This window comes from Athalia rosae, chromosome 7, assembly GCF_917208135.1.
Source record: "Athalia rosae chromosome 7, iyAthRosa1.1, whole genome shotgun sequence".
NCBI lineage: Eukaryota > Metazoa > Arthropoda > Insecta > Hymenoptera > Athaliidae > Athalia > Athalia rosae.
The window spans coordinates 10,743,985-10,754,876 of record NC_064032.1 but is presented as its reverse complement, the minus strand read 5'-3'; the positions used below and the strand labels follow the sequence as shown (position 1 = coordinate 10,754,876).

General features: G+C 43.6%; 2 protein-coding genes across 2 annotated transcripts; both read right to left on the bottom strand.

Annotated features, from left to right (window-relative positions):
* Nucleotides 1-373: 373 nt before the first annotated feature.
* On the bottom strand, nt 374-6,659 carry LOC105691064. Its single transcript, XM_048659031.1, has 21 exons — nt 6,470-6,659; nt 6,191-6,410; nt 5,955-6,126; nt 5,741-5,873; nt 5,537-5,665; nt 5,314-5,471; nt 5,051-5,243; nt 4,790-4,981; nt 4,474-4,731; nt 4,050-4,393; nt 3,812-3,990; nt 3,386-3,724; nt 3,055-3,320; nt 2,686-2,971; nt 2,492-2,624; nt 2,231-2,427; nt 1,904-2,159; nt 1,546-1,829; nt 1,102-1,476; nt 776-1,040; nt 374-679 (listed from the first exon to the last, which is right to left on the bottom strand). Exons 1-21 carry the CDS (start codon nt 6,657-6,659, stop codon nt 374-376), a joined length of 4,875 nt encoding a protein of 1,624 aa, XP_048514988.1.
* A 33-nt stretch (nt 6,660-6,692) lies between these two features.
* On the bottom strand, nt 6,693-7,558 carry LOC125501680. The gene is made up of 2 exons (XM_048658036.1): nt 7,224-7,558; nt 6,693-7,152 (listed from the first exon to the last, which is right to left on the bottom strand). The coding sequence occupies exons 1-2, from the start codon at nt 7,421-7,423 to the stop codon at nt 6,867-6,869; spliced, it is 486 nt and encodes a 161-aa protein (XP_048513993.1). The 5' UTR covers nt 7,424-7,558; the 3' UTR covers nt 6,693-6,866.
* Nucleotides 7,559-10,892: the final 3,334 nt, after the last annotated feature.

Below are 10,892 nucleotides of genomic sequence, written 5' to 3'. Positions count from 1 at the left end.
TTTACAACGATATGCAGATGACATGAAAATTTTACCGTTTGTGCAACAACGACGGCGAAAATAATTTTTCCGTCGTTGTTATTTATTAATTTTATGCCTTCGATAAGACTTGTCGTTGTTTCAAAAGCAGAATAGTGTCAGCCTCTGAATCTTCTCGCCATACGGTTGATGTGTTTCTCGGACGCCGGGAAATGGGCGAGCAAGTGGATCCACTTGTTCCTGTTCAACGTGAGGATCTTGCATTTGCCGAAAGCTCGGTGCGTCGCTCTGTGAGGGAACGAGGGGAAAAAGCCTGCGGGAAACGATCGTAAGCGATCGATTATACCGTGAAATTTTTTTTCGCCGCCCAAAATCATTATTTACAGGTAATTTTCTAACCCGAGGGGAATCCGAAGGTTCTTCCCTCTTCGTAAATTTCTCTCCCTTTTTCCTTCGATAGATTATCACGATAATAGTGAATCGTGAGGACCCTTCCGGTGTGTATGAAGTACATGTTTCCGTTTATGTCGCCCACGTTCACAATCAGATCGTCGGGGAAAAAATTGATCAGGACAAAAGCGTCGCAAACCTGACGCAAAAAGTCCTCGTGACAACCGGAGAATATATCGTGATTTTCAAGATGATGGACGAAAAGAGCGTTTTTCACTTCTCGTCGAAGGTAATTCGGAGCCTCCAGTACCTTCGAAGTTGGAAAAAAAATCATTGAAACGCTCCGCGACCGGGAAATACATTATTTTTTTCGTTTTTTTTTTTTTCCTCTCTCTCTCGATCTCACCAGATGGGGAATTTGCCTTCCTCTGTTGAACTCCCAAAGATTACATCCGTAGTTCCATAAATTTTTTCTCAGCACGTACGTGAGGTCGCACGTTTCCATGTAACTTTTGAACTGTCTGATGACCCGTTCGTAAGTCACCATTACGTAATGTCTAACGTCGATCATAGCGCACATGTCGCCAACGATCAGAGCGTACGTTACAAACATCATGATCTCCAAGGCAAGGATATAAGCCACGTGGATACCCGAGCTTTCCATCGGTAGCCTGAAATTGAGAACGCGAATTTTCGTCATTCGGTTTCAGGGGACGAGCTAGACATATTCACCTTCTCGTGATGGAGCCTCCGTACAACGAAGCGACATGGAAGGCGTTTTTGAAATATGCTTTCCGTCGTGAGAGGTCGTCGAAATCGTAGGGGTCAATTTTCACGGTCATCGTAACCAGGATACACGAGGCTACGTGAAGTATGAAAAATAACAAGAGCACCAGATACGCGAGGCGCATCTTGAAAATATTTATGTTCAACTTCTTGCACTGGACATTGAAAAAGTCGGCGACAACCGCTATACGTAGAGTGCGGTTCAGACGCAAAAGACAATACATCTTCCGCATCGTTTTGCCTCTGAAAACGATCGCTATTAACTCTATCGGCACAACGGAAGCCAGATGCGCGTAAAATCCCATCCGCGATTTGAGAAACCTGCGAAAAAAAGTCGAGGCCATCAACCTTGTTGACTGACAATGAGAGGTCTTCCGCGCCGATTCGTACCTACTCCATATTCGTCGTTTGTCGCGTACGACGTTACCGTGGACGTCTTCGAAGGCGCTGTGTACCCTGAGATACATCATGGTGAGAAATAGGAAGTCGGTTACGTACTGAATCAAAATCCAGTTTCTGTGAAAGTCGCCGTAAGCATTTTGATAAATAATTGCGCACGGGCTGAAGTAACACGAAACGAACAGGCTGTTCCTGTCCCAAAGTTTGATCAGCATCCAGTTCGGATCGACGACTCTCATACTGAGGAACTTGAAAACCCGGAAGATCGTCCTACCCTGAAATCCAGGTTCGAATTCGAAGGATGGATTCTCGAGTCTGACGATAAATCGAAATTCCCGTTAACGAATACCTGGGAAACTTCGCCGCTGCTCGCGGAGGACGAATCGTCCTCGTTGGTAACGTAAACTTCGTGATCTCCGGTTATACCGGGGAGATAATCGCTGTTGAGTTCGATAGCGGTGAGAAATATTTGCCGAGCCTTGCGGTGGATCGACAGTGCCCTGAAAAACTGAGGAGCCTCGAAAACGAGGGCTTCCATGTGCGCGTTGACCACCATGCTGACGGGCATTCTGACCGTCGTCGTTCCGATGAGGTTTCCAAAAATACTGAACGGAACACACGCCGACAGGTTCCAATGAAGATGGACGAATGAGATTTGACGAGAAAACAAATTTACCTTCCCGGCCCCAGAGTCGTCACGTAGGATCCATCGGGAGCCACAACTTCGGCACTTCCGGTGTGTATGAGATCGACGAAATCTAGTACGTCGTTGTAGTGAACGATCACCGCGCCGTTTGGAAAAAATCTAACGGAGTGCATGTGCATGAGCAGGTATCGGTAGAAAGTTTCGCCAGCGTTTACGAATCCGGGACACTGGGGGAAAAAATATTCACCGTTAAAATATCCGAAAAAAAGAAGAAAACAGTCGAGGCGTTACCTTCGACAAAGATTTGCTGAACAACGCGCAAAGAACGTCTTCGCGAAGCGCCGAATGAAAGGTCTTTATCAATCGATCGACGGATTGGCCGCGTCTGTGCTTCCAAATTAGTTCGAAATAGTAGACGACTTCCCTGCGGAATGATTGACGGGATTTCATACAACCGGACTAAAATCACCGCGGTCTTTATTTACTTGTAAAGTTCCGGACTGATTCTTTTGTCGTGCATAAATTTGACCATCGTTGTCATGCGATCTTGATACGCCGTCAATTCACCATCGCGAATAGCCGAGTCGGCTATCATCTGCGCGGTAATCAGCAGAAGAACCATGAACGTCACGGCTGACATCAGACTGAATATGTTCATACCGGATATCGTTTTTATCTGCATCTCGTCAACGCCGACCCGCGTAAACGTACTGACGGCGATGTAGAGCGATCTCCGGTAAACGATCCACACGGTCAGCTTGTAATTGTCGCCTTTTCGCGGCACCGAAAATTATTACAAAGTAACGGTAAATTTCACGTCGCCCAACAAAGATACCCCACAGCTTTCGACTGACTCGATTTAATGAAACTTCGATCCTGAGGACACCTGATTCCCGCTCCGAACTGTTCGTTCTCTTTGTAACTTCCGTCGAACGTGCAACTCTCGTAAAGTACGACGCAAGCGAATACGTGAGCCACCACCAACAGTACGGGAATGAACTTTCCGTACTTTATCACGCTTGTCCACGAATCGGACTCCTGAAGGTAACTTGTAGCTCCCAAAAAACGATGCAGCTGAATAATCCTCGTTAAATACGAGTAGAAAAGTACCTCTGTATTCCTGAGGAAAATTCCAAATGAAAAGTTCGATGGATTTAATCTACGTGCAGACACGGTGTGACGTACCCCGTCGCGTGGGGTACCATTGCCTCGAACGGAAGAATTCCAAGGACGTCCAAAATCATCGAGGTCTTCATGTAGTGAATAGCGGTGGCGAGCGGATGGGTTATGAGGAGACCTTTGTCGTTGAAGTAGCCGACGTGCATCCTGACGTAAATGTCCAAGACCGCAGTCGCGTTTAGAAAGGTGATTATTTTCGAAACCAGTGTCGTAAAGTCTCCCGCCTCCATTACAATCCTTGTAGTGTAAAATATGACCGCCATTATCGCAAAGAAACACCTCTGGGCCTCGTAGAATTTAATGAACGTTCCGTCAGGTCGTAGAGTTAAACGGAGAAGAAACCACCTGGCGGAAATGCGAAGTTAAAAAAAAGAAATAATCGAAAAGAATTTGTGACGTAGGGAGTGTCCGCGACAACGATCGACGAATTACTTGATGAATTTGAAGTTCTTCAGCCTCTCGAAAGGCTCGTTGATCACGTAGTATTCCGGGTCCTCCTTGTTTATCGTGTACTCGAAAAATGTGAAAGAGGGTATCGGCGGACGCACCGCGTCCAGCGCATCGATGAACTCTGGCTTTTCTTTCACGACCTCGTGGAGTTCGACGACTTGCTGCGACGAAACGGGAGAAATAGAAATGTTATTTCCAACCAGCCAAAGAACCGTCGTACCTCCATTTTGAGAAACTCCGACAAAAGTTGATCGAACTCGAACTTCTCTTCGGGGTAGTTACTGTAAACCCTCAAAAAATCGCTTCGGTTTATCGTGACGAACGAGAGATAGGTGGATGTGACGACGGTGTGAACTACCGGCAATTGGAGGCACATTTCGACGGGGTATATCGCGGTACCCGCGCCAACGGTACGATGGGGTATGGAAGCTTCCATGTGAATCATTTCGCAGTATCCTTTCTCTATTACGTACATCTCGGTGCAGTGTCGTCCGCCGTAAGAGAGAAGTTCCTTCGGTGGGAGAATCCCGACCGTGGCGATGTAACAAATCTCCTTGATGAATTCTGTGATAATAATAATAATAATAATATCGTCGACGTTTCGTGGAAAACCGGACTTCGCAGAGCTTGTCGGACAGGGTCACCTGTACTGGTCTCCATGAAAAGTGGTACGCTGCTCAACAGACTTCCGAATCTTTCGTACTTCCACTTTGCGGAAACTTCGGACGGCAAGGTAGCCAGGACGTCCTCGTTGGTGGATATTCGATAACCTTTGTCGTAGCAACGTTCGGTGTCCAGATAAGAATCGACTCGTTTCTTCAACACATCCGGTATCACAGTCTGGTTGAGATGGTACTGAATCGCTTGCCTGAGGTGAAATTGCTTCGCCAGTATCACTTGGCCTGAAATCGTGAGTCGTTCGAGACGGAATCGACGAACAAACGAGAGACGTGAACCTACTCAGTACTTTAACGGACGACAGTGACGACACGTTGAAAACGTAGAGCAAAGCTCCCACTGTCATCATGAAAGTCCAATAAGCGCATTCCGTCGGATCGGATGGTCTTCCTATGGGTGTTCCAATTCCCAGTATAGTTTGGTAAACGACTAGCAAAGGGTAGCGGAATATTTTGTCCTTGAGTTTTTCGTGGTCTGTCGAGAAACAGATTTTACTCCGATGATATTTGTTTCATCGAATTTTTCAGCAAATTTCGCGCTCACCGGCGAGTGCGATTGAAATCCATGAAGTCGGGGGGCACGTGGTGCGCCCGGTTTCGCTGGAACACGACATGATGATCGCTATCGCGGTTAAGAAAAAACCGATCAGCGTTATGTAAAGTCCATATTTTATCGTACGTAGACTGGTCATCGATATGCGATGGGTATTTTCTATCCGATCGAACATCAGCTCAAGCTGCGACAAATTAGTTTTCGTAAAATTGACTCGATGTATATTTTTACCGATTGTGGTGGACAATGCGGACCTTGTACAGTTTCAGCATTCTACTCAGTCTGAGCAGTCGCAAAGAACCGTACTGGGCGCTGATCAAAAAAACCCAGGGAACCGCGGCCATTATATCCAACCAAAAACTCAAATGATGAAGTCTGATCTTCAAGATCTGTGACACCTTGATGATGATAACTGAAGGAAAAAAAATAGACATTTCAAAGTCCGAAATACTTCTTCACCGTTTATAGAATACGCACTTCTGTCGTTCTTTTGTATGGCAGTACAGACGGTGACCCAAAAATCTGCGGTGGCCACGAGTCCCAAAAATCTGGTCCACGCGTAAATGGAGTCGGTCTCATACTCGGGGAATGTCAAACTTACCGTGACTGTGAAAAATTACTTTAGCCTTGGATCTCGATCGCGCTCCTCAGACCATTGCCAATGTGGATACCGATACTCACGAATGTAAGACAAGATAATCGTGCACACCAAAACTATGGTGTCCCATATCAATAGGACCGGGGAGTCGGGTTTCAGGATCCACGGACACTTTGAAGATCTCAAAAATACCGCGTCCGTAGTCAAGGCTATGTTCTAATGAGTAATTCGAGGAAATTCAGTAAGAATTTTCTCACCATCTGTTCGGATATCGTGAGTACCTACGTCGGAAAGTACCAGTGTATCGAGGTACCGGAAAGTGTACCGAATGTCAACTGTGTCGTAAACCTTCTCCATGAGTTTCATCCGACTTTCGACATCTTCGGACTTTCCGTCGGGTCGTACAGCGCCCTGGAGGACACCGAGCACCGACTTCAGCCAAGCCACATCGGTGTTGCGGTCATTGTTACTTGCGAAGGAGCGAAAATAAGTCTTAAAAACTAATCGAAGATCGGAAGTCGTCGACTACTAACAAAATGTTTTCATTTTTCTTCAAGTACACTCCGATATTTTTCATGAACTTGGCGTTCTCAAGTCTTGAGTTCATCGTGGCGATCATCTCCTCGTATATTTTCGGGTATAACGGGACGATCACCCTCGCAAATTTGTTTCTTTCGAGTACGTGGAGTTCGCAGGGGGTGTAAGCCAAAACGCTTACGCCACTTCTATAGCTCGTGAAGAGTGCTGTCTCTCCTTTAAGAAGACCAAAATTGTGAACGATAATTTCGAAGCTATTTGACGACCGAACGCACCCAAGATCGTTCCACCGGAAAAAGATAATATCGGAGTATCGTTGTCCTCCTCTGAAAGGACGTAAACGTTTCCGCTCACTATGTACATCATTCGATCTTTCAGTCCGAATTTCTTCACTACGAAATCCCCAGGGAGTACGAACTTCCTTTCGCAAAGTAGTGAGACATTCCTCAGAAATGGAATTGGCATAGTTCGAAACAGTTGGGACTGAAATAAATAATTGTCATATTCTTCCCACGAGCTTACTGTCATATACAAACTGATATAATTACATGTTTGAACATGTCCCATGACAATTCGAGACTACACTCAGCTCTGAAGATCAAAGGGTATACGACGAACTGATCGATCGTCAAATTTTGCGCCCCTTGAGTCTCCCAAAATAATGCGTAACGCTTATAAATCTGATCCATCGTCGTTTTGGTTACCGTAGACTTGGAAAACAATTATATATTTTAGTTCACGAGTCCGCATTTCGTCACATTTTATACGCCGAAGATCACTCACCCCAAGTAATTCCCCTAGGATCATTCTCTTGAATCTAAAAATACTTTTCGCGTAATCCCTCCTGTGGAAATTGTCCACCATGTAGGCAAGAAGCAATGATCTTATGGTCAGAGCAAAGATCAATGAAGTTACGGTGAAAAGAAGGTGGTTCGTTTCACGGGGCAAGACGATCGTCCTGACGAAGAGAAAAGGAAGATATGGAATTCGGTACTTCCGTTGGAGCGTCTGAAGAAGTTTTTTACTTACCCGTGCGAGGACACGTGTCCGAGGATAACGTAGTAACACACCTGGAACCATTCGGACGTTGTGAAAGTATCGATTTTCATATTCTTAACGAGTTCCTCTAACCACGGAAGTTCATTTTTGTCGATTTTGATCTTCCACTCGAACAAAATCACGGTAGAAATCATCGACAGGACGACCAAACTCGTGAGGATTTCGATCATGTGGAGCTTCACGGACACGTAGGCACAGCTGTTTCTCGATGTATCTTTAGAAAATGAAATAATTCAAATAATTAACTGAAACCAAAAGCAAACGGTAATACTAAGAAAAAGAGTAACGTGAGGAAATACCCACAGAAGAAGGTATACACCCTGTAAATTCTGAGAAGCCGATTGAGCGACCACAGATAAAATACTCTGGTGTTCGTGACCGCTAAGTTGGTCCCGTACCATAGAAATATATCGATCGGAATAAGGGACGCAAGATCCACTATGAGGTATATATTTTTTCGTGGCTGTGCTCCCGACTCCATACACGATATTGATTTCCAACTTCGATATAAAAGAGCGAGCAAAAAATCGGCACAGTATAAACCGTCGATGAGTATGAGGTAGGATTGCTGCGAAAAATTATTATTATTCCTTTTAAAAATCTGTTATTCTTAGTTGATCCAATTCCTTTCGCCGATTCTTCGATAACCGTTGGAAAAAAAAAAAAAACGGAGTGAAGGAAGATCGGTAGTTTGAAAAACGAATAGTTGGATAGAAACCATTGAGTAATCCTTGGGCTCGTTTGTCAATTTAAGAAGTTTTCCTCTGAAGCTAACATTGTATAATATCATTAACGTTTGGATAACGATCGTTGATAGGATGACGGCAATCCATACGGGCTCTGCGTGGAGCATAACGAGGGTCCGAATCGGTTTTTCATTATCGGCGAGAAAATATTTACGGTCATTTTCATATTCTTGAACCTCACTATCTGAGTCTTCCAAATTTTTGTTCGATTGATTAGCGATTGAGGTACGAAAGTCTCTGAAGTTGAGCGCCATTTTCTTACTTTTTCCTCTTGTTTGCACTCTATTTGAACAAGTACCATGGGAATATTTGTCTCGTATATTCGTTCTGATAGGATCGGTCGATTATTTTCTATCAAACGAATTATTAATAGGTTGTGATAATGTTCGTTGAGTTTGACAGATATGAGAATCGATAAAACTGATAATTGAACTTAGCGTCTTCCCCTGTCACGAGAAGTTGCTGCTAGTGATAGCAGTATTTTTATTGATTATCTTTTTGTTTTCTCGTACCTTTAGAATTCAAGCATCGGTTTGCCGATAACCGCCAATCAGTTAGTTTGGAATAGATTGAATTATGAAGTAAGAAATACTGATGAACCCACGACGTTTTGAAATAGTGAATACAATGTTTCAATGGAGATAATTCTGATAAAAACTCCTGCCAATGAGCAGGCAGCCCGTTTATTGAGAGACAGGTTCTAAATTTATTAATAAATCAGCATCACACATACCGTTCTGCAAACTGCAAGCATTCTCTACGTAGAATTGTTCACAAAACTGAGAAGCATTATGAGAATTGTTCATTTGATTAACAATAATTGGACACCTGCGAGCATCAGTCTTTCAAATCTGTCATTATCAACAAATCATGATATTAAGTTCTAAATTTTCAACTTCTTTTGTTCTAGGAGGATAATTGGCAGTCTGTAAAAAAAACCCCGCCCTGCATCTGGAACACGATCACCGACATTGTGCATTATATTTGTGAATCGAATGAGAGTACCAAACATTCTTTATAGCGTGTAGCCATAGATCACGTACTGAACGGAATAATTAGGATATTATTGTTTTGTAGAACCTCTATCATACCTATGTGCTATTAATGTCATTATAAAACATTTGTTGTAAAGAAACATTTTTTATATGAATAAATCTAAAACGTATCGAATGATAATCTGAGATTCACTTTCCTCCTCACGGTAATCCAACAGCTGAACGCCTTTTACAATTAATAGCTTCGATGACGATTCATGAGTCATGTCGTTTCTTTATAAGAAACACATCACGGTATTGGGCCCTGATTCGGCCTTGGCATATGGACTTGATATGGTGGTCCTACGAATCTGAATTTTGGCCAGCAATTAATTTAATTGCCGGGAAAAAGGATAGGCAAAAAGTGTGCCAGGACACCATGAGACTAATCATGTGCATGCATTCAATCCTTCATGATCTTTCCTAGTCTGATAGAGAGAGCGACTGAATTGTGGCAGGACTAACTATATGCTTGGCTTTGTATTTATTCATTCAATAAATCGTTGATACAAAAGAGAAGGGAATAATTTCCAGCTTCAGAACAGTGATCCTCAAGTTTAGAATTAGAGCCAAAAAATTTCCTAGGTATCAGAAGAACAGGGAAACCGAGAAGGTATTCCGAGACCTGGTGCCTGATCAGGTGCATGCGTTCCACCCTGTTCATTCATTCCTGGTATGAGAAAGAGAGCGACTGATGCATTGCAGGACTGACTGCATGCATGCCTGTGTCTTTGATCGTTCAATCATGCTTCAAACCGGAACCGATAATGCAGAGCTCTAGAATGCCGCCCCTGAAAATTGAAAGTTTGTCGAAAAGTGGAGATTTGTATCAGGAGAACAGGAAACCCGAGGAGGTGGTCCGAAACTTGGTGCCTCATCATGTGCATGCATTCAATCCTTCATGATCTTTCCTAGTCTGATAGAGAGAGCGACCGAATTGTGGCAGGACTAACTATATGCTTGGCTTTGTATTTATTCATTCAATAAATCGTTGATACAAAAGAGAAGGAAATAATTTCCAGCTTCAGAACAGTGATCCTCGAGTTTAGAATTGGGGCCGAAAAATTTTTTAGGTATCAGGAGAACAGGAGAACCGAGGAGGTATTTCGAGACCTGGTGCCTGATCGGGTGCATGCGTTCCACCCTGTTCATTTATTCCTGGTATGAGAAAGAGAGCGACTGATGCATTGCAGGACTGACTGCATGCATGCCTGTGTCTTTGATCGTTCAATCATGCTTCAAACCGGAACCGATAATGCAGAGCTCTAGAATGCCGGCCCTGAAAATTGAAAGTTTGTCGAAAAGTGGAGATTTGTATCAGGAGAACAGGAAACCCGAGGAGGTGGTCCGAAACTTGGTGCCTCATCATGTGCATGCATTCAATCCTTCATGATCTTTCCTAGTCTGATAGAGCGAGCGACTGAATTGTGGCAGGACTAACTATATGCTTGGCTTTGTATTTATTTATTCAATAAATCATTGATACAAAAGAATAGAGAATAATTTTCAGTCTTTGAAGAGTGATCCTCAAGATCGCAATCAAGGCCAAACACTTTTCTAGGTATGAGGAGAACAAGAAAACTGAGGAGGTATCCCGAATCTGGGTGCCTCATCATGTGCATGCGTACAATCTTCCGTATCAAATCTTTTTTTCATATCGTATAATCAAGATACTACCCAGTTGCTTGCAGGCCTGATCATATGCAACTCATACGCGTGAATGTGTGTATGTGTATCGTATCAATTTGCGGTGCTGAATCATCGAGAACCACGAACACGTTTTCAATCAGGGCCAGGTTTGTGATTCGTTGTTATGAAGGATTGTCATGAGTAATAGATTCAAAAGTGTAATCAGTCAG